The sequence below is a fragment of the Drosophila ananassae genome, chromosome 2R, assembly GCF_017639315.1.
Source record: "Drosophila ananassae strain 14024-0371.13 chromosome 2R, ASM1763931v2, whole genome shotgun sequence".
Lineage (NCBI taxonomy): Eukaryota > Metazoa > Arthropoda > Insecta > Diptera > Drosophilidae > Drosophila > Drosophila ananassae.
The window spans coordinates 7,311,934-7,333,096 of NC_057928.1; the positions used below are offsets into that span (position 1 = coordinate 7,311,934).

At 41.7% G+C, this 21,163-nt stretch overlaps 5 protein-coding genes across 10 annotated transcripts; 2 read left to right on the forward strand and 3 right to left on the reverse strand.

Annotated features, from left to right (window-relative positions):
• Positions 1 to 330: 330 nt before the first annotated feature.
• LOC6493730 (ecto-NOX disulfide-thiol exchanger 2) lies at positions 331 to 6,147 on the reverse strand. Of its 2 annotated transcripts, XM_001958288.4 has the most exons (7): positions 6,057 to 6,147; positions 5,149 to 5,736; positions 4,366 to 5,091; positions 3,075 to 3,181; positions 1,780 to 1,893; positions 1,116 to 1,721; positions 331 to 1,034 (listed from the first exon to the last, which is right to left on the reverse strand). In XM_001958288.4, exons 1-7 carry the CDS (start codon positions 6,058 to 6,060, stop codon positions 771 to 773), a joined length of 2,409 nt encoding a protein of 802 aa, XP_001958324.2. In that variant the 5' UTR covers positions 6,061 to 6,147; the 3' UTR covers positions 331 to 770. The 2 variants fall into 2 exon arrangements, 1 of the variants encoding a protein (XP_001958324.2); XR_006507125.1 differs by lacking the exons at positions 331 to 1,034; positions 3,075 to 3,181 and having other exon boundaries at positions 1,705 to 1,721.
• A 224-nt stretch (positions 6,148 to 6,371) lies between these two features.
• On the forward strand, positions 6,372 to 9,071 carry LOC6506219 (WW domain-binding protein 2). Of its 5 annotated transcripts, XR_006506975.1 has the most exons (7): positions 6,372 to 6,549; positions 6,683 to 6,982; positions 7,037 to 7,275; positions 7,434 to 7,856; positions 8,218 to 8,262; positions 8,423 to 8,517; positions 8,603 to 8,636. XR_006506975.1 is itself a non-coding variant. In XM_014909188.3 (6 exons), the coding sequence occupies exons 1-5, from the start codon at positions 6,494 to 6,496 to the stop codon at positions 8,220 to 8,222; spliced, it is 1,023 nt and encodes a 340-aa protein (XP_014764674.1). In that variant the 5' UTR covers positions 6,372 to 6,493; the 3' UTR covers positions 8,223 to 8,262; positions 8,603 to 8,703. The 5 variants fall into 5 exon arrangements, 4 of the variants coding, with proteins under 4 accessions (XP_014764674.1, XP_014764673.1, XP_001958323.2 ...); XM_014909188.3 differs by lacking the exon at positions 8,423 to 8,517 and having other exon boundaries at positions 8,603 to 8,703; XM_001958287.4 differs by lacking the exons at positions 8,218 to 8,262; positions 8,423 to 8,517 and adding an exon at positions 8,758 to 9,071 and having other exon boundaries at positions 6,373 to 6,549; positions 8,603 to 8,703.
• LOC6493729 lies at positions 8,898 to 12,313 on the reverse strand. Its single transcript, XM_001958286.4, has 2 exons — positions 9,345 to 12,313; positions 8,898 to 9,285 (listed from the first exon to the last, which is right to left on the reverse strand). The coding sequence occupies exons 1-2, from the start codon at positions 11,973 to 11,975 to the stop codon at positions 9,127 to 9,129; spliced, it is 2,790 nt and encodes a 929-aa protein (XP_001958322.3). The 5' UTR covers positions 11,976 to 12,313; the 3' UTR covers positions 8,898 to 9,126.
• Positions 12,314 to 12,578: 265 nt separating this feature from the next.
• On the forward strand, positions 12,579 to 19,615 carry LOC6506220 (equilibrative nucleoside transporter 4). Its single transcript, XM_001958285.4, has 5 exons — positions 12,579 to 13,305; positions 13,402 to 13,963; positions 17,283 to 17,528; positions 17,590 to 18,007; positions 18,062 to 19,615. Exons 1-5 carry the CDS (start codon positions 13,091 to 13,093, stop codon positions 18,640 to 18,642), a joined length of 2,022 nt encoding a protein of 673 aa, XP_001958321.1. The 5' UTR covers positions 12,579 to 13,090; the 3' UTR covers positions 18,643 to 19,615.
• Positions 13,960 to 17,223, reverse strand: LOC26514844. The gene is made up of 2 exons (XM_014910187.3): positions 14,160 to 17,223; positions 13,960 to 14,103 (listed from the first exon to the last, which is right to left on the reverse strand). The coding sequence occupies exons 1-2, from the start codon at positions 16,953 to 16,955 to the stop codon at positions 14,002 to 14,004; spliced, it is 2,898 nt and encodes a 965-aa protein (XP_014765673.2). The 5' UTR covers positions 16,956 to 17,223; the 3' UTR covers positions 13,960 to 14,001.
• Positions 19,616 to 21,163: the final 1,548 nt, after the last annotated feature.

Sequence of the window (21,163 nt, forward strand, 5' to 3'; positions counted from 1 at the left end):
GAGTATGAGTTCTATTTAAATCCGAAAAAAACCAGAGCTTTGACGTCACAATTAGGCGGGGCGGTGCGGAAATTCAAAACCCGAATCTGGAATTTCATCACGTCATAGTAGTTAAAATGTTGTGGGTGGTTGGGCCGAGGGATGCTGTTGGGCAGAGGACGTCCTTGGCAGAGGACGCGCAGCTTCAGTTGGCGCACTACTAGACGGCTTACGCAAGAAACGTAATCCTGTCACGTAACACTCCTAAGGTAATAGGATGACAAAGGATTTCACAAAAGCCTTAGAAATTTCCAAACTATAAAATAACTATATTTTAAAATAGAAAAACAGTTTTAAAGTTTAGAATAAAATTTATTTGGTTCCATTCTTTCGCCTTTCGTTCAACAAAAGCAATTCTGACTTTAATTAGCACGACTCCCGGCCTCTCAGCTTGTTTAAAATATTGATGTATATATATTTTGTATATATTGAATTCAATTAGCTTAGGTGTATATGTATTCTTAGGGTTGAGTTCTTTTTTAAATAATTGAAACGGTAGTTAGTTTGTGGTGTCTTTCTTCTGATAGAGTTAACTACGAGTACTTGCCCTTAAAAACGGAACTGGTCTCATTAAGTTGGGATTGCAGCGAAAAGCCTGCGTCTTTCCATTGGTTAACATGTCACTTTGCTCCTCTCTTAGTTGCTACGCATTATGATTTAGTTGTAACATAATTAAAGCGTTCAATTGTCATCTTATTCGAGTCTACAATTCACGATTTGTCCCCCCGGTCCTATGGCGATTTTGCTGGAGATTCAGTTGATTCATTGAAGCCACAGAAGCGCCACTTGGCCTCATCCTGATTAAAGAGATTTGTGTACTTTGTGAGTATATTGGCAAGTTCGTCATGGGTAGTCGGAGCATCACTGTTGCAGAGTATTTCGCTTAAGTAACTGGCTATGTTGGCCATATCCACGCCTCGGGGATGCAGCACCAGATAGGCGGATGAAAGAGCTATAATTTTGGCTTCTTTTAATGCCGCAGCATTTGGGGTTGCCTGAAAAAAAAGGTAACAACAGTATAAGTAGTTCTTCGAGTATGTTATTAGTTTTTACATTTAAAATATTGGAAAACTGACCTCTTGACTGGAAGAGCTAAGAGCTTCCTCTGCGATGGTTTTCCTTCCAGCCACCATACTAGTTGGCTTAGAGCTATCTGTAATTGACTCCTTTGAGTTATCGACCTCTGTCGCCTGTGAGGGTTCGAGTTTTTCATCGTCTTCGATTTCGTGGATCTCCACCACTCCGCTTTGGTGCTCGATGATGCGCACATCATCGTCCTTGTCTATGTCAATGATTTCTGGTTCCGACTGTGCCCGGCTTATCTCAGTGGGTTCCGAGCCACTCGAGTCCTCGCTGGTGTAGTAATGGTTCGAGGTGTTGGAAGCGTTCGATGTGCCTGCACTATTGGCCCCCTTGTCCTTCAACTTGTCTGCGGTTTCCTTGATCTTAGTCTTCAGGAGGAGTTGCTTAACACCCGCGTCCTTAAGGTTTCTCTCCAGGTGCTCAATGGTTTTGGAGTCTTTCTGCTCTCGCAGTTTGGTCTGCAATAGCTGAGTCTGCATGTTGCGAATGGTTTCCTGGAGCACCTTTATTTGCTTCTCGCGCTGGACGTAGTCACTGCGCTCCACCGTCATGTCATGGCGCATGGCTTCCAGTTGGCAACGCAGAGAGTCATTCTCGTCCTAGAGAATTAAGTTAAAGTATTAAATATAGTTCAATGAATTCAAATTGTCGGTCTACCTTTAAGCTCTCGCTGTCATAACGAATTCGCTTTGCGCTGCGCTTCTCGTAATCCCGCTCTTCGTCGGAGATTTCCATTTCATCGTCATCGTTGATCTGGACGGTTCGCAGTTCCTGCATGGCATTCCAAAAATGCATAATTATTATTAATATTCACATCAGTTGGGTGGATGGAGTTGGTCCATGGATGCTTACAAATATTTAATTCTATAACCTAGCTATAAAATTTGCGTATTTAAAGAATGCATCAAATTAGATCTGTCTATCGTGACTCTGTTTCGGTCCTCTCTACTTACCTCGCCATAATTCAAAAAGTTTTTAGAATTTGTTTGATTTTTTTCTATTAATTAATAATTAACTTGTATTGGTTACACAATATCATGTGTTTGCCTGAAAAGTGTTTTTTTTTAGTCCTTTCTGTGAATTACCATAACCAATCGAGTAAGGCCCATATAATACCGAAATGTGTTTCTGTTCTTTGGAACACTTTCGGATTTATGGGCTTCAGTTCAAAGTAGTTAAAGCTTTTTGAAAAAGTTATGCAAATGCTTAGTTAAAAGAGAGATAAAGTCAAAAACTAAAAATACACGAAAGCTAAGAAGAGATAGAAGATAGCATTATAGACACAACGTAAAGCTAAGGCAGTAAGAAACTCATGAAACCTGAATCAAAAAGGCTAAAAAGTGATTATTTACGAAAGCAAAAACAGTTTAAAAGTAATTATCATTTTTAAACTGTTTTTATTTTAAAGATCTTATAATTCTCTATAGCTTTTAAGTTATATTTAATAGCAATTATTAAATAATACACAGAATATACGAGGCATATTAAAATCGGGGGATCTTAGGAGTTGTTATATGACATCAGAGGTGGTGTATGAATTTCGATAATAAAAATTATAAACAAAATTGAGTATTAATTTTTGGGGCAAACAGGGGGAAATTAATAATGAATGAATAGCAATTAGCAGTTCTAGACATCGGCAACGGAATAGTACGGAATTGTGGGGATATGGAAGTGGCAGATGGGCGACATGCAGACTGAAAACCAACAAAAAATCACATTAGTGGCAATGTTAGACAACTACAACTACAGCAACGCCACAATAACAATAACAATAAGAACTATAAAGGTAAAGTATATGACAACATCAACAGGATATAGAGTACAGATACGGTTACAGAAGTGAATGAAGTTTATTGGACAGTTTATGGCATTTGATTTTTGAATAGACATTATTTGCAAACATCTTTGAAGTTGCTCATATTCGATTATTTGAACACTTTAGTACGTACCGTGGCTAACTTCTTCCATTGATCGATGTTTTTTCTTTGGGCTTTGGTGAAATGGTCCCAAACCTTCTTGTGACTAGCGGCATTGAACACTTTTTCAATCTGAGTGACTGAACAATAATGCAATAATATATAATAATATTAAGGGAGGACAGAGGGTAGTTTATTTTTCTTTGATTTTGTTTAACTTTTCTTTTTTTTTCTGTTTTGGATTTTGCTCTTTCACCTTTTCCGAAATCGAAACTAGACAGATTCTTTATTATTTCCAAATAAAAAATGAATAGTGAGAAATGAAAATTCGAACAGAACTACGGGTGAGACCCTCGCATAGCAATTATATTATATTTTAAATAGTTACGATTATTCCATGATTTATATAATAGGTACAATCTAGAGAGAATACAACAGGTTACCTATTTTTATCTTTGTCCGAGTCTGAGTTTTTTTTTTTATCTACAAAGTAGCTGAGTCTTTCTTAAAGCAATGGGTGTATCTTGAAGTTCTTCTATGCCATTTATGGCTTACAAACCTTTTGGGGACACTTCAGACTTTTATTTTTTTGGTGGATTCGAGACGCAGTGAAAGTGAGTGAGAATCTGCCGTATAATGGAGCGAATCAACGAAAAAAGGCGATAAAATCGGCTGTGTAAGAATATAAGTGTTTACCAGTTATTCCATTTTTTTAGTTAACCAATAACCTAATTTCTAAAGTTAAATTATAATTAAATATACACTTTAATTAGATTTTAAATTTATATAATATCACTGCCAACGATCAGTATATTTTTCGTTAGCGGGTTATTTTAAACATTAAACTAAAATTAATAAACTATATTAGTGTTGAAAGCATTTCATGTTTAGAATGAACTTCTTGAAGTAATTTAATTTTAGAGAAAGTAAAATTAAACCTTTTTTATACGCCTTTTCCATTGATTTTCGCTCCTTGTGCGGCTTTGGTCTTGATCCTTTTGACTGAGCTTTACCTGATCCTGCTTCGATCTTGGATTTGCTCCTTTGACTTTCAGCGAGCAAATTTTAGAGTGTTTTTTTGTGGATTTTTCTTTAAATATTTCGATGACTAAGTTTGCTAAAGTGTGTGTTTGTGTGTAGAGGGTATGGTGTGAGTGTGTGTGTGGGGGTGTAGTACGCTGGTAGATTGTTCAGATATACAGACGCTAAGAGGCTAAAAGACCCGGGAGCAACGAAATAGAAAAATAGGATTTCAAAGTGGGAGCGGCACCTAAATTCCCGACTAGACTAGACCTATAAGTGCATTTTTGGTCTGGAGACTTACATTGGGTGGACATGGTGCCCATTTGCTTGCGATAGCTGTCCCTGGCCTTGCGCAGATCCTCCTCCAGCTGAACCTTGTCGGCATGCAGTCGTCGAACATGGGCGTGTGTGCTCTGGATCATCGAGTAGAAGACATTGGCATTCCGCTTGGTGCAATCGCCTCGCTCCAGCCAGGCGGTTATGGTCTGGATAGCCTTCACGAAGGTATCGTTGGCGCGCAAATGCTCCGCCACCGCCGTTGCTTCGTGATCCGTATAGTGTGGTATCGGTGGCGGCGACTGGGATCGCATCCTGTCCATCGATATGCGCTCCCGGTGCCGCTGCTCTCGTTGCAATTGTCGCTGCCTGCACTCGTAGTCGTACTGATCGTCCCGCGCCTGGGCGTAGTCCACATGCAAGCGACCAAAGTTGGGCGGCTCGTTCAGCGCAGAAATACGCAATCTGTAACCGGATAGATAGATTGCTCGATCGATAGCCGCCTCTTGGCGGTAGCGGATGTGGCAGAAGTTCTTCTTGGACATGCGGAGTGTTGTGATGTCCCCACACGATTCGAAGATCTCGCGTATGATCTCCTCCGTGATGTTTTCGGGTAGCCCTCCTACAAACACAGTCCTGCATCCGGGTGGTCGCTCGCGGATCGTGGGTGGTGGAGCGTTCGGGTTTGGCGGGAACAGGATGCAGTTCTTTGTCTTGATCACCTCCTTGAGGCCAGCCGTCGCATTTCCATCTGGAGGGGTATAAATGCCATAGTAAATGATGCAGCCGATTCGTAGTTTGTGCTTACCTGCCGCAAGGGCTCCGGTTTCTACTCCGGCCTCTGTTGGCATTCCTGCTGCAGCTGCGGCGGCGTAGTGCATCTGTTGCATCTGCTGCATGGCGGCTGCCATCATGGCCGTGGGATCCATGAGCATTTGGGCATTCGCACCGCTCCCACCTGCCCCTACTGCTGCTGATGTGTTGCCCGCACTCGGTGTGGCACCAGGCGCTGTTGTACTGGCCGCCTGGGCTGTCGGAAAATACAAGTATCCCGGGGGTGTGTGCATCAGACCGTTCAGATAGAGCTGCGCCGAGTCCGCAAGGGATACCGTGGAGGACGTGGCCTGCAGCTTGTCCTTCAGACTCGTGGTCGAAGTCACATCCCCAGCGTGCTCGTTCTCGTTCTCCAGGTCCATGGGGGCACTGCCCTGCTGCGACTGTTGTGGTTTTCCCATTTTTGGCGTCTGCTTCTGTGGCGATTGTCCAGTGGTGCCCACTGATCCACCGTTGCCAGTTGTGGTTGTGGCTGTCGTAGAAATCGCCGCCGCCAATTGGTTCAGGAAATTGGGGTGATTTGGCAAACTGACGCCACTCGGCATGGTCCCAAAGAGCGGTACTAGAAAGGAATGGCAAAGTTGGTGAGAATATTCCACGACAATAAAGGGGAAAAGCTCATAGTAACGACAAAATCAAAGCCGGCAGAAAATCAAAATATAAATCAGCTGAACGCTGCCGGGGGTGTGGATCCCAATTTTCAGTTAGCCTTTTTTTGGGGGTGGGGCAGCACTCCGAAAAGTGGCGTAAGCTTCCCCACCGAAAAAGCCATAAATAAGACAGGGAAACCGAAAAACTTAATGTGTTTCAACTTCAGATTCACTTCTTGGCGCTTTTAGACACATTTTTGGGATTGTTTTGTCGAGTTTTAATAAAACTTACGCATATCGCCCAAAAATAACCAGAATCAGAAATAGAAAAACCACTAGAGGTGGAGAACCATCGATGGAATCATCGATGCATCGATTTTAGAAACATCGATGTTTCTGCACAAAATTTTTAAAAGATATTCAAATATTGAGGCTAATTATATAAGAAATAAAATATATGTATATGTCCTACATAGTATAAAAGCTTTGTTATTTAAATTAATTTATATTTATTTATTTATTTCAATAGAAATGTCTATTGGGTTATTGAACGTTTCCGGTTCCGCCACTGGTTCTGCTAGAGATGGGAATTCAAAGAGTTCTAAAAGTGTCACCCCTATCTATGAATCATCAGCTGAGCTGACGCCTGAGAAAAACAAAACCTGTCGAAACGCAGTTGCCGTAAAAATAAACAAATTTTGGTGGACATAGTTGGATAATCCGTTCAGCATGTCGGTTAACACGGCTCACGCCAACAATGGCGTGCTTATCCACGCCGGAGAGTAGTAAGTAGTCCGTGAAAATGCATCCAATGCAGATAGCCTGACGTCACAAATGTAAACATGACGTGGATTCATAAGAATTACGCCGAATTGATTAAGGGTCGATAAGCTAATCTCTGCCAATTCTGTCTTTCAGCATATTACTTCACAGCGACAGTGTTTCCATGGACTTTTCTGGCCAGGACAACCCTGTCTTCAAGGGATCCAAGTCTGGTCGCATCTACCTGACTTCTCACCGGATGATTTTCAATAGCAAGAAGTCAAGTGACACCATGCAGTCCTTCAGCGCTCCTTTCATCGCCTTGTCGGACGTGGAGATCGAACAACCCGTCTTCGGAGCCAATTACATCAAGGGAAAGGTACGAGCCCAGCCGAACGGAAACTATGTGGGCGAAGTCAAGTTTAAGCTGCACTTCAAGGCTGGTGGAGCCATAGAGTATGTTGTCCTCCTATTTCTTTATTATATTTTAAACTTAAAATGAATTTACAGGTATGGCCAGGCATTGCTGCGCTCTGCTAAGACAGCCATGAACAACTACCATCGCGGTGGACTGATTGGCGATGATCCGCCACCGTACCAGCCGGCTGGAGCTTGGAATGAGGCTCCGCCTCCGGCTTATCAGCCACCACCCGGCTACTATGGCTGGCTGCCCCAGCATGACGCCTTTAGCGGCCCAGCACCGAATACTGTCTTTATGAGCGACAATCCGCCGCCGTATCCGGGTATCGGTAAGTACCCATCAAGTGGACATTTTGTTCCATCTACCCAGTACTCGGCTTTTGTTTTGACACTGCACCGCGAATTGGATTGATCTCGCTTCGAAATTCACGTATCGCACTTGCTATGTTTAACCCAACACTGGGGCATTTTCACTCTTTCTTCCTAGCACCACCGCCGCACCAGCCGCCACCACAACAGCCCCAACAACAGCCGCCGTCTGAACCCACTTGGTATGGTTTTTCAGCCCCGCCGCCGGATCAGCAACAACAGCAGCCGGGTTATGGACCGCAAGGATGGGCAGGTGGCTACGTGCAGCCGCCTCCGTATACCGCATGTGCTCCGAATTGTCCGCCAGGACCCCCATACGCGACTCCGGCTCAGACCTATAATGGGCCGCCGCCCTTCGGTGGCTACGGCAATGTGCCCGGTGGATTCAACACTCCGGGGTTACAGCAGCCTAATGTTTTTCCGGGAGCTCCACCTCCTCAAAATCAGCCACCACCGCCGCTCGCAAGCTCCGGTAGTGGCGCTGCAGGTGCAACTGGGGCCACGGGTGTTAGCTTCTTGGGATTTAGCTTGCCGCCAGCAAGTAAGTAAATTCGAATCTTGTTTTTCATTTTTAAAATTCATTTTCTTTGTCGCACATTATTCATTTTAAAACCATTTCACTGCAAATAGCACCAAGAAAACGGTCCACTATCTCAAACATGTAGTCTCGAGAATTTCAAGAAACAATAGCCAGATCAAACTAGTCAAGATATCAATAAATGGAGTAATTTTTGTTGACAAAATTCGGAGAAAAGTAATGAGAAACAAATAAATGGAGTGAATTTAATAAAGTCTTAGTATCAGTATTAACCCTCATCCCTATTATTTTGTCTCTTGAATAAAACCCTCAATCGGTTGACCACAAATTGATAAATATTTCTTTTACAAATATTATTTTACAGTGTAAAATAAAGCAAACTACTGTACCTCAAAAGCCATCCCGACAAGTAAGATTTATTGTTTTGATGTTAAAATTCCTGAAAGCAAATACTAACAAAAGCCGAGTCTTCAAAACTAGTATAGTCTTACCCCCACTTTTGGTTTGGTGGTCTTAATGGTTTTTTTCCTTTTATCCTTTTTTATCTCAAAAAAATGCCAACCTTGTAGTAGCCAGAATTGGCAGCACTCATCATTATTTCTATCCAGTTGCAAGACCTATGTGCGTTGTACTTGTTCCAGCTCTAATACCATAAACACTGATTGTAAGAAATGAATAAATGTGGTGTCTGATTATCTATAAGTATTTATTCCATACACAAATGATTACAAACTGTTTGCTTTCTTCAGATTCCAAAGAAGCAGAAGCTGCAGCAAGTGCTTACAATACACCCTATAACCAGGGCGGACCCAGTGGATCACGAAACAATGACTTACCACCCTCTTACAATGTAAGTTGTAAATTTGAACCTTCATGATTTTATTTTAATGTTTTCTTTCCCTAGAACTTGCCCCCCAGTTACGATGATGCATCGAAAAAGCACCAATGATTGGATATACTATTACCCCTATTATACTATACTATTTTATACTATCTGAAACAGTTATTAACGCTCATTCCGTTGATTATTATATAGCAGGACGGTAACCATTAAAGATGTTAGCCCTTCTCGAAGAAAACACGTTATCTGGTCACAAAACATAAATTATATTATTAACTCATTCAATGTTTATAATTACAATATTTTACATATAAACATATGAGAATATGCTGTATTACATTTTTATGTCTATGCATTAAATGAAAAGTCCTTGACCATTTTTCTTGTTAAATTATTTTGGGTCGGATTTGGCCTTTATACTGAATGGACTAGTTACTTAAGTAGACTAGTTGGATCATCAACGTCACTGTCAGTACAGTCTTCGTCGGATTCACGGTAATTGACTTGAAAGGGAGCTTCGTCCAAAAAATCATTACCGGGAGGACGTTCAATTACAATAATACGCAGGTAGTCCTCGTTGACTTTGAATTCCTAGGAAAAATTAATATAATTAATATAAAATGGAAATTAGACTATTTCTGGATAAATACCTCGTGAAGTGACATATACTTCAGATCGTGAAAGAACATTTTTAAGGGTTTTTGCTCCTGGAGATTTCGTACGAATCTCAAATGATCGATGACTTCTAAAATGAATTCGTTATTCAACCTAGGATTACTGCGAAGAAAATAAATTTCCTTGAGTTTTAAGCAGTTTTCGAGTATCTGTATGATCTGATATCCCTCGAAATTATCCGTTTGGATAATCAGCTGCTCAATACCGACCATCCGAGGGACATATTCGAAACATTCGCTTTCAGTGAAACCCATGGACAATTTTGTTAGAGCCTTCATATATCCAAGCAGTTGAGCCTGTTTAAATGGGATTTCTTGGTTCCATACAACAAACTTGGTCAAAATCTGAGGCTCCCGTTTGGCCAATGCCTTGAAAAGAGGATACAGCGAAAGACTTTTGGAGACTTTTATGATCAGCTCAGTCAAATTAAGGCTGGCTAGATGGTTAATTCCGTTTGAAATACCAATTACGCATATTAGCGATTCTAGTTTGGTCAAGGAAGGCATGGCCTTGAGATCAGTCTCTCCAATATTTATCATGTACCTTAAGATTTTTAATGGTGGCTTTTGGGAGGCGAAGCAAGAAAAGGCATTGGAGTTCCTATTAATAATATTGGCTACGTGGAGCACCTCGAGTTCTGGTAACTGAGCCAAGAGGCTTATGTCCGAGGCATTAATGAACTTGCAGTGCAAGACTTTCAGCGTAAGTATTTTTTTGGCGGCGTGGACCTCCTCGGTATTCAGAGGCCTCCCAGTCACTACCAGGCAACGAAGATGCTTCAGTTGCTGCAGAGCATTGAACACATTCACCATGCTGCCGCTTTCATATGAATGTATGGACAATTCTTTGATACAGGAGATAGAGGCAACCTTCCGCAATGACTGAGAATCTTCGGTGTCTTTGAGGGAGCACCTCAAAAATCTCAAGGATCTGATGCGAGCCACATGGAATAGTTCCCTGGGCACGAGACTGCATCCTTTGACCACAATATATTCCAGCTCAGAACACGGATTCCGGTCCGCCAAACCCTGAAGCAGCTCAGCCAATGCCCCCTCTGGATGCTTGACGATTGTTAATTTTTTCAAATGGGTCAACAAGGTAAGAAGGTTCAAATATTTTTCTTCTTGAGCGGAAATTTGAAGAGACGTCAACGATTTCATCTCTGTCACAAAAAGTAACTCTTCCGGGGTTGGCTTTTCAAGCTTCAATTCGCGTAACTTGTTAAGATTAGCAATACTGTAGAGAAATTTCTCCAAGTTTCCCCGTGTGGGTCTTCCGCGGATGTCCACTGACTTTAAATTTCCTAAAGTTCCTAACTGAGAGCACAGACTTACATCAACTTCCTTCTTAAAGGTAATTTTGAGGCTACCCTCCAGCGGATAATATGATATAATGCTCCTTATGTAGGTGACATGGGCTTCTAGCCTAGATGCTCCTAGTAGTTTTCGGAGGTTAATTGCTTGGAGTTTCATTTCAGGCTCTGCTTGTTTTATATTAATGAAGCAACAATCCAAGTTAGCTAGTTGCGATAGATTCTCCAGAGAAGTCATATTCCAGCAATTGATGCTCACGTATCTTAGGGACATGATTCTGGCTAATTCACAGCTTTCAGAAATATCTAGTATTCCGCGGGTCAGGACAAAGAACTGGAGGGTGGCATTCTCTTTGGCCAAGGCCGTAAAGAGGGGCTTTAAGGACCCTACTCGTGGATTATTCTTAATGGACAGTTCCTTTATTTGGTGCGGATCGATTTGCACCTCCAAGGGTCCGTTGAAATCACAATCGAGGGTTCGCAAAGTTCTTATAGAAAATACTGCCACAGCTTCTCCGTCGGTTAAAGGAATCCAATTCCTTATCTGAATCTCCCTCAGATGAATGGACGTACCAGAGTCTGAAACGATTTTAAATAAGGCCTCTAATGTTCCTATCATATGATTCCCTTCCATTGTGAAAAACATCGTATTTCCGAGGAGTTCAGCCGCAGGAGCCAGCACGGATAGATCAACGGGCTCATTCGATTTAAGAAATAGTTCGAATCTCACTGGGCTTACTCTAAAATGAATGCAATCATAGTTATATTTGACCTTAAATCGTTTATTCCTCTTGAGTTTTTTCACCACAGAAGTCACTTGGGCTACTATCTGGGCGTTAAGTTGACCGGTTATATTCAGCTTTTCCATATTTTCCAAATCGGATAATTCGGTTAAGTCGATTTCCGGACAATTTTTGAAGCCAAAAGTCAATTCTGTTAGCGAGCTTACGCGGTTCAGTTCTGTTAATTCCTCGGAATTCAAACTAGATTCAATATGCAAATTCTTGAGAAACTTCGTAAGTGCTGCTTGCTTTAGAAATGGAGCCAGTGTTCCACATTTATGATATCCGTTCAACTTCAAGCCACACATTTGAGGAACTCCGGCGAGTGGCTCAATGTGGCGCAGATCGTCCCCGGATTCTACGTTAAGCTTCACGGTGACGCTGTCATACTTCTCTACATGCTTAATTATCTTATTGACATCAGATTTGGCTTTGGCTTCCACATAAACTTCGATTTCAGAGTCATCAGATTCCGCGTAATCGTCCTTTTTAGGCGCATTTGGTTCAGTCATTTTGCCTATTGAAATTACAGGCCTGTATTCTTTATTTTAAAATGAACTTGCTTCAATTTATTCGAAAACAGTTTTCTTTTTTGAAATAACGTAAAGCACGAGCCGAAAATAAGAACCGGTTTGTTTTAATAGAAACTTTCTAATGAACTTGAAACTATTTAAAGGTTATAGCAAAGGCTGCTTGAATTTTACTTCTTTGGAAGAACTCTACTTTTCCTTTGCTTTATAGATTTATTTAAAATTTATTCAAAAATATACTTATTTTTTTAAACGATGTAGAGCGTAAGCCAAAAATTGTAACCAGTCGGTTTGAATAGAGACTTCGTTATGAACTTGCTATGAACTGCCTTGCTAGCCTTTCGAAATTGAGTGAAAGTTTTTTCTATGCTTTCTAGATTCTAGATATATATGTAATACATATTATCTTTGTTCTGCTTCTTTTAAAGATCTTCCTATTTCTGCTGGTGAATTCTTTTTGGCGCCAAGTGTCCTGACTAGAAATAGTTCTATTTTGGTATAGCAATTTGACCAATTAAGAAAGAATATAAAAAGTATATTTAAATATTCTGGAAATTTGAAAAAATTTATATATTTATTTTAAGCTTTACACAAGATGGTCACACTGCAGAATTTCATTCAGAAACATAATCAACCAACAAATCAACAACAGACTTCGACCAGCAAGCCGACGCGCTTGAATAAAATCAATCATACGCCACATGCGCAATGACGGGCGTGGTGAGAAAATGCCAGGAGACAGGCCAACGGAAGCAGAGGTCCTTCTTCGCAATTTTTCGTAAATAAATCCATAAAAATATACTGAAGATATAGTTTCAAGCAAATGAACAAAGTGAAAAGTGAATGCTACAATAGCACATCTCCATAGTACTTTGTTATAAACGATGCCTTCGAGTGGCTGTTAGCAAGAGCCGCCACTTGTCTCTGTTGTTTATCGATTTGTGTATAACTCTTGCCACTGAATCCGCACCCTGTATGCGAGAACATTGGCCAAAACAACAGCACACCCACATCCACCTGGTGGTGGCTTGGTATCTTGACCAGCACTCGAGACTAGCAGCGACCGGAAATCGCTAGGAAACCAGCAGCAATAGGCCATGGATGTGGGTGGGCCGGAAACCACCTACGAGCCATTAGACGGACGTGGTTCCGGACGCGCGAGGAGCAGTAATGCCACGTCTGGCTCAGGACTGCGGCATCCGGGAAGCATGGATAGTCCTGAATTCGATACACGGGCACCCAAGGACCAGAGGCATTCCGTCTACTTGGCCCTCTTGGCAGCTGGCATTGGATTTGTCTTGCCCTACAATAGGTGAGTAGTACTATTTATTATTTATAAATATAATATCAATAAAAAATATTAAACAAATGGCAAATCATACAAATAACTCTCTGGAACTGATTGCAGCTTCATTATCGCGGCGGATTACTGGCAAGCTCGATTTCCTGGTCGACCCGTAGCCTTAGACATGTCGATGACGTACATCTTTGTGGCTTTCGCCACTGTTCTGCTCAATAATATAGTTTTGTCGGTGGCCCCGTTTCAGTCCCGGGTGCTCTTTGGCTACATGGTGTCCTTCACCACGCTGATCTTCGTGGCTGTGTGCGAGGTGGCCTGGCACATGTTCGCCACAAACACGGCCTATGTGGTGAACATGTCGGCGGTGGCCCTGACAGCGATCGGATGCACCGTACAGCAGTCCAGCTTCTACGGATTCGCCTCGATGCTGCCCAAGCAGTACACGCAGGCGGTGATGGCCGGCGAGAGCATTGCCGGATTCCTGGTGTCTTCCAATCGAGTGGTTACCAAGCTACTAATCAACAATGATCGCGTCTCCACCGTCATCTTCTTCTTGACCTCTACGCTGTACATCCTGTTTAGTTATCTGCTCCACCTGGCCACCATCAATTCGCCGTTTGTACGCTACCATGTGGAAGCCTGCTCCAAAATTGTCCTGCGACCGGATGAGGTGAGTTTTTCTTTAAGATTTTTTGCGGAAAAATAATTTTACATCTCATTATCGGAGTCCGCATCGGATTCTTCGCTGCTTTTGTATCCACTATCGGTGACTTGCTCCAGCTTCAAATAGGCTTCATCGTAGGATCGTATCTAAAAAATAGAAAATATAACTAAATGAATGAATTCTTTACGAGTTTAAAGCTCACCTGGCTGACTCTGTCGAAATCGCACCAAATTCCACGTAATTTTAATGGTGGATGCTGATCCGGATCCCTGTTCATTTTAAGAGCCATTAGGATTCCATGGACAATATCAACTGTTATGCCATAATAGCGATACAACGACAATGACTTCAGTATCTTGGATGTTACGATGTATCCATGTACAAACATTAAATTTCCGCATTCAGTCGAGGTGATTTCTAAGTCAGTCAGATTTGGTAAATTGCTTGGTAAAAACATAAAAATAAACTTCTTGTCAGCTATACCCAAACGCAAATGATTTATCCAATTGAGCTTCGTAATTTCCACAAGCTCTAGGAAATTGAGATCGCAGTTATCCAGAAGCAATGATTTCATGTTGACTAAAGCACCGAGTTCCTTTAAAAGATCCCACAATTCAAACGCAGTTGGATTGTGGATCTGTAGCTCTGAGATATTCTGGAGGAGTGCTACATTTTCAATGCCTTGCATATGATATATAACACACTCTAATGACTCCAGCTGGGATAGGTTCCTAAAGTCCTGAGATGCCACAGACAGTCTTCGAAGACTTTTCAATCTTGACATTCTTTCCATGTCGGGGACTCTGCGCTCGAAATTTATTCGCAGATCCTCTAAGTTTGGCAAGTTCTCTAAAAGATCCAAGCAGGAATCTGTAAAGTGGACAGAAAATTCCGTCCTTGGGTAGATCTCAGTCAATACTTTAAGCTTAGTTGGTTGGGCCGAAGTGACCATTTTGAAAATGGTATGGTGTCTCAATTTCGACGATTCATATTTGGGCGCAGAGCACTTTACGCAGTAGAGGACTTCTATCTTCCTAGTTTGATGATTCGGTCTCAGCCAGCTGTTTTCACTCTTCAATCCTAGCTGAATACTCCTCAGGGACTTTATTTTAGTCAGTTCGACCATCTCTTCATAAACTACCGGTGTGTGCTGAACCGTCAGATGCCGAAGTGTTTGAATTTCTTTTGAGGCAAAAGCCTTCAAAAGGTTTATTAGTGAACCTTCTGGATGGAAGGTAATCGTAAGGGATTCGAGTTGATTTAAATCACCCACTTTCTCAATGTTTCTGGAACACAGAAAACCACACTTGAGCACTTTTAAGCTTCGGATTTTTACGAGCTGTTCCAGTTCCCCGGCGTCCACAAAGGCCACTTCTAGTTCTTCCAAGTTTATTTCATCGTCAATGGCTATTTTTTTGAAGAGTTGCTCGAACGAAATGTACATCAACCTCCCCTTAAGCGAAAGGCATTTTAAATTGTTTAACCTCAAAAGAGGTGCAAAGACGGCGGTATTCATGAAAATGCCTTTAAAATAAATAGCAAGAGTTACTGAGTCCTGGCCATGAACCAAGCTAACCTCGCATTTTTCAGTAGTGATTCGGTCCACTCGGTTTTGGGTCTTTGCTTCTGGGTTCGCAAGCTGTTGTAGCTTAACTGCTATTAGACTCTCCATTTGCGAAAAAAAGCATCGTATAGTGGTCAAGGTTGAAAGCGAACCGAGGACTACCATTTCTTCCTGGCTTATTGGCTGAAGCGTATTAAGCACAAGTTTCTCAACGATCATTCTTTCGTCCAAATCTCTGAAAGTGTCAATTATCTTACTCGTCCCTTCTATTCTTAACCGATGAGACTGTAAAAATTCGTAGTCCTTTATTTTTGTAAACATTTCTCTAGATTCTGGAGTATCTTTGGTCGCTATTTTCCCATAATTGTAGTAGTTGACTCCTGGCTCCCTTGCCGTTTTCAATAAATTGCAGCGCATGGTTGCTGCCCATTTTACACCCTCGGATCTATGAGAATTTTTTGGTTCGCTCATCACAATAATTTCGGTGACATAGTTTTGCATGAACATTTCATTGTAAATCGATCGGTCCAGAAAACATAATCTAAGGGAGGCCAGTAATGGTATTTGTCCGAGAGCAAAGGCCTCATCCCTGGTGACATGAATGTTCGGAATGGATATCCTTCGGATCTTGGAGCCCCTCAAGCACTCGAAAAGAAATACCAACGATCCACATTGGTGTCGCCCATGGAGTGTTAGCTCTAGGAGATTAGGCAGTGCTGCTAGTGGGCCATACTCTCTTCCATCAATCCCGGGCTTCATCACAAAGGACAGATATTTAAGTTCGCCGCAATGGGGCACAATGTATGCCAACTGGCCATTATACAGTTCGCTTCGGCTTAGTTTCAAACGCGTTAGGTTGGGATTCGATTGACAAAATCCAATTAGGAAGTCGACATCCATGTCGGCGTCCACGCACAAGGATTCCAAATTCCGAAACTCCGGAGATATATCGAATTTAAATTTACCTTTTGTACTGAGTACAAATTCACGAACGCCTTTATGTTTTAGGGCATTAATGATGTCATCGAACGCCTCCAAGTGTTCAGGATAGTATTGAGTTGGCTCAAAAAAGATCTTTACCGATTCTAGCACATTATTTCCTTTGATTTCCCCGAGATACTCTTTCCAGAATAGTTTTCTCTGAGCCGCGGAAAGAAGTCGCATGTGATCATAGAGTTCTTCTAAATAAATCTCCATCGAGGTGACTTGTTTGAAGAACGTTTTATCAATATTCAGTTGTTCATAGAGTTTGAAATCCCATTCTTTAAAAGCCTCGCAAATGTATTTACAGCTAATAGCGAAAGAAATCAGATCTGAATAACGCTTAACATTGTAATTAATCTTGATATTATTGGCGTTGCAATTTCCCTTGATGTAATCAAATATTAGAAACAAGCAATAAAAGTTAAGGTTTGTTAGTTTGGTTTCGTTCATGTTCACAATTTTTGGCACAACCTATCCAGTATGACGATGATAACTGACTGATGAATGGCGAAAGTTCCAATGAAATGGAAATGCTTATCTTCAGCCTAATCTTTATTTTGTAGTAAGCTACGTCGATAAGATATTTATGTGAAATAAAAAAAAGTATTAACTAAAAATCACAATGTTCTTATCTTATCGAGGATAAAAAAGGTGGATCGACATCCAAATATAATTTTTGGGGGTTACCATTTTAAGAACTCTAAGCCCTCTAAAATAAAACAAACTTCTTCACAAAATGATTGATTTTTGATGATTTATACGATTTATTGCCAATAGCGAGAGGTGGATGGAGTTCCGAGCAGCACTCGGTATGGAGTTCTTTCGATGGACGGCACCCACACTACAACTGCGTCAGTGGGTCACCAAGTATCCAGCAACGCCCTCAGTTTCAGCAATCCCGTCTATGAGCTGTCCAATCCTTCGGCCGGCGAAAGTAGCATCGAGGCTCTGGGACAACTGCCCGATCTGCCGGTCACGCCTCCCACCCAAGAGCCCACGACCCCCACGACGGTGGCTTTCAAGGTAGGTCTTGTGTCTTCATTTTGGAATGAAATAAACAAGTATAATTTTTGTTCCCGTCCAGGTGGAGCATGTAATCACCCCACGTCGCTGCCGGCCCAGTAAACTAGGTGACATCCGGGAGGGATTCGTGACCAGGTGGCGGGTGGCCCAAGTCATCTATCCACATATGGTGTGCATCGCTTTAGCCTATTGTGTGACCCTCTCTCTGTATCCTGGCATCGAGGTGGAGGTGCAGTCCTGTGCCCTACGCTCCTGGATGCCCGTCCTCCTCATGTTCTGTTTCAATACGTCAGATGTGGTGGGTAAAATCCTGGCAGCCAGTCCATATCCGTGGTCGCGTCGTCAGCTGATCCTGTTGTCCGGATTGAGGATTGTCCTGGTGCCATTGCTGTTGCTCTGCTGTGCGCCGCGTCAGCGCCCTGTAATCTCTGGCGAACCGGCGCCTTTTGTCTTTACCATTGCCCTGGGAATAACAAATGGTACGGAAAAATATTTCACAATTATTAAATATATACAAAAATAATTATTTTCAGGACTGGCGGGCAGTTTACCAATGATGCTGGCCCCAGCCAAGGTGCCTGGGACACTGAAGGAGGTCACCGGAAATATTATGACCCTATCGTACAATGTAGGTCTGACGGTGGGCTCTCTAATTGGTTACGTTTTCGAGAGTATGCTGGGCCCGCAGCTGGCGAATCCCTGCCCCTCATATCCCTACGTTCCGGCTTCGATTCTGGAGCAGTTCCATGGCCATGGCCACGGACATGGACACTTGCCACACCCCTTGCCGCTAACGAGCACCAGTACAATGAGTCCCCTGACCACAGGGGCCACTACCACGCTGGCCCCACTCCTGCTCAATACTACGTTGTCGAACCTGGTCCAGTCCAGCACAAGTTCCGCCACCACCAGCTCGGCGAGTCCGGCCCTGGCCACGGTTATCACCACCACGGCCCTGGCCCTAATCAGTACGGTGGCCAGTAGCAGTGGTGAGGTGATCAATGCCACAGTTACCTCGATCCTGTCCACGGTAACAAGTTCGGTGGGTGGTGACATCAGTGATGAGTTGACCACTGATCCTCAGACTCCGGAAGCACTGCTCGAGAGCATCTAAAGTCCTATTTAAAGGCGTTGAATTAAGCGATGGAATGTCTAAAATATATTCTGCATTACCATATCCTCAAAGAAAAACCCATTTTAAAGATTAGCTCTGAGAGATTCATGATTTGAATTTTAAAACACTTTGTAATATTGAAATAAGCTTATAAGGCCACAAAGTCGATCCTTCTTTATACAAAAGTATTTCTCTTTTCACCTTTCCAATACCATTTCCACTCCAATGCAAATTCGGCTTCAAATTGAAAATATATTTTCTTAGAATGTTGCTAAAGGTTAAAAAAAGTACATCAAGAGCAAATATAGTAATAATATCGTAAAGCTCAAGAGAAAAACCAAAAACAAAAATCGATTAAATGATTCAATGGAATATCAAGCGCAAAGTTCTAAATATAGGCAATACTACTCCTATGTGTACTATAACTATATCTATATTCTCAAAACTGTCTAGGGTTGTTTGCGTTCATCATTTAATTTTAGTCACTGAAATCTAGGACTTATATACTATATATATTCTGATATACATATACTCCAACCAAGTGCTATGGTTTTCAAATTACAAATCTGTTGAATTAGCATTATAAGTGCTTGAGTGTGAATGAGTGCGTTAGATAAGTGAAATATTGCTGTTGATTGGGGAAGGGCCTGGTTATTTTTGTAAGATTGAAAACTGGTTTATTGACGACCCAGGCAGTTGAATGTTATATTTTATTCAAAAGCGAATGAATAGTATGTGTAGTAGGCGTATATATATTTTTCGGTTGTTTTATTGGTTGTTATATGTTTACAATTTAACTGAATATTTGTTGAAAGCATAAAAACCAAAAAATTGCCTTGATCTTATTTCAGAACTTTTCTGTTTGTCTCCCAAAAACCTAATTTGTAAGCTATAAAATATTTGTACGGTTAAGTGAAATTATTATGTCAACAGAAACCTGCAAAATATGGAAATAAATGTTAATATAGAAGCATTTCAATGTGTATAAAAATGAAATATTTATTTTCTTATTTTCAATGGCTGGAAAGATTCAATTTGGGCCTTGGCAGCTCAGTTAAGCTTCAGTCGGAGGCTTTCGTCACCTATGTATGTGAACTGCCATCCTCTGTGGCAACCATAAATAGCGCCATCTAGTGCCTAAAATACAAAGAAAAGCTTAGATGATGGCTTTCAGTTAGTTCCGCAAAAAGCCGCTAGTAAGGGTGGTTTTTTTTATTACGTATACGCACCATTGGCGGTAAATATGGTTCAGCGTGTGTTTAGAGTTTCAATATATTTATGAAATTAAAAAAAAAACATCCAGCTTACATTTTTGAATATATTTTTTTTACATATGTTATTTTTATATTTATACATATTATATTTTTCTTCAATGCTTCTTTTTTATGAATTTTCACATTTATGGCCAAAAGTTTCTGGTCATGCTTGCCAGTGGCTTTTTTGTCACTGCAATATTTTAATTTATACAAAAACAGAGATCAACTTATAATTTCTTAATATTTTCCTTTTAAAAGTAATCTAAAGCTTATAATTTGAGATTAAAATTTGATTATTCATTAAATCCCCACCAGGTTTACCATCCATCTCGGACACATTTTTCTCTGTGCAGATCCTGGTGACTTGTGCCTGGTGCCCGGCTATTAACACGCTGCATGGCACGCAGCAAAAACAAAGCGCATACTTTGACGTCTGCCCTCCTAATGACGACCACGAGAATAACGACGACATGGCAGCGGTAGCAGCTTCCCAAGGGGTCTCGACTTTATTCATGTTCAGCTGGCATTAGTCGCCCCTCATCACCCGCTCTTCCTTTTTTTTTTGTAGGACCACAACTTTTGTTTTATTTTACTTTCTTTTATTTGCCGGTGTCTGCCTGAGTGTGAGTGTGTCTCTGCCGCCATTGTGCCACCAAATGCAGTTAATAGGGGCGGAGCAGGGAGTGCCATGGGCAAGGGCAGGGGGCAGGGCATACCGGGAAGACGCAGGTGAAAACCCCAAAGTGCCCTAGGACAGTGCGAAGTGCTGAGTCAAGTGTCAACTGCAAATGACATTTGCATTTTGCTGGCCGGCAAGGGAATGGCGGTAGGGTGTGCCGGGGTGTCGCGGGGGAACCGCTCTGGTGGTCGGTGGCAACGCGTCAACTACGACTGACATTTGTTTTAGTTTTTCTTCCGCTTTGCGCAAGCCATTTGGCAGTTCGTTGTGTTTCCTGGCCAACGAGAACAACGAGCAGCGTCACAAGTAGCGCCGTGAAATATGCAACAAAAAAATTCTCACAAAAAATAGCTCTGTGGCAATTTAAACAGTCTGGAGGGGCTCTAAGCGTTCGGTTTGGAAACCATTTTGTTTTGTTAAGCTAAAAAGATGAACTAATAGAAAATTTATCTTTAGACTAGTTGCACTTTTATTTTAATTCTTTCTATTAATTTACACAACATTTTTTGATTGATGTGCACCTGAAGCACATGTAGTAGTTAGCTATTAGATATATATAGCCCGTATTTCTGGCTCTAGGCTCTTT

Bases quoted from the DNA above. Each gene is read 5' to 3' on its own strand.
- LOC6506219 (XM_001958287.4), top strand. From the start codon at position 6,494: ATGTCGGTTAACACGGCTCACGCCAACAATGGCGTGCTTATCCACGCC. The intron at 6,550-6,682 runs GTAAGTAGTCCG...TCTGTCTTTCAG, and splicing joins CTTATCCACGCCGGAGAGTA to CATATTACTTCACAGCGACA. The intron at 7,276-7,433 runs GTAAGTACCCAT...CTTTCTTCCTAG, and splicing joins GCCGCCGTATCCGGGTATCG to CACCACCGCCGCACCAGCCG.
- LOC6506220 (XM_001958285.4), top strand. From the start codon at position 13,091: ATGGATGTGGGTGGGCCGGAAACCACCTACGAGCCATTAGACGGACGT. The intron at 17,529-17,589 runs GTAGGTCTTGTG...GTTCCCGTCCAG, and splicing joins CCACGACGGTGGCTTTCAAG to GTGGAGCATGTAATCACCCC. The intron at 18,008-18,061 runs GTACGGAAAAAT...AATTATTTTCAG, and splicing joins TGCCCTGGGAATAACAAATG to GACTGGCGGGCAGTTTACCA.
- LOC26514844 (XM_014910187.3), bottom strand. From the start codon at position 16,955: ATGAACGAAACCAAACTAACAAACCTTAACTTTTATTGCTTGTTTCTA. The intron at 14,104-14,159 runs GTGAGCTTTAAA...TCTATTTTTTAG, and splicing joins ATTTCGACAGAGTCAGCCAG to ATACGATCCTACGATGAAGC.
- LOC6493729 (XM_001958286.4), bottom strand. From the start codon at position 11,975: ATGACTGAACCAAATGCGCCTAAAAAGGACGATTACGCGGAATCTGAT. The intron at 9,286-9,344 runs GTATTTATCCAG...AATTTTTCCTAG, and splicing joins AGTATATGTCACTTCACGAG to GAATTCAAAGTCAACGAGGA.
- LOC6493730 (XM_001958288.4), bottom strand. The intron at 1,894-3,074 runs GTACGTACTAAA...AATGCCATGCAG, and splicing joins AATGGAAGAAGTTAGCCACG to GAACTGCGAACCGTCCAGAT. The intron at 1,035-1,115 runs GTCAGTTTTCCA...CTTTTTTTTCAG, and splicing joins TTAGCTCTTCCAGTCAAGAG to GCAACCCCAAATGCTGCGGC.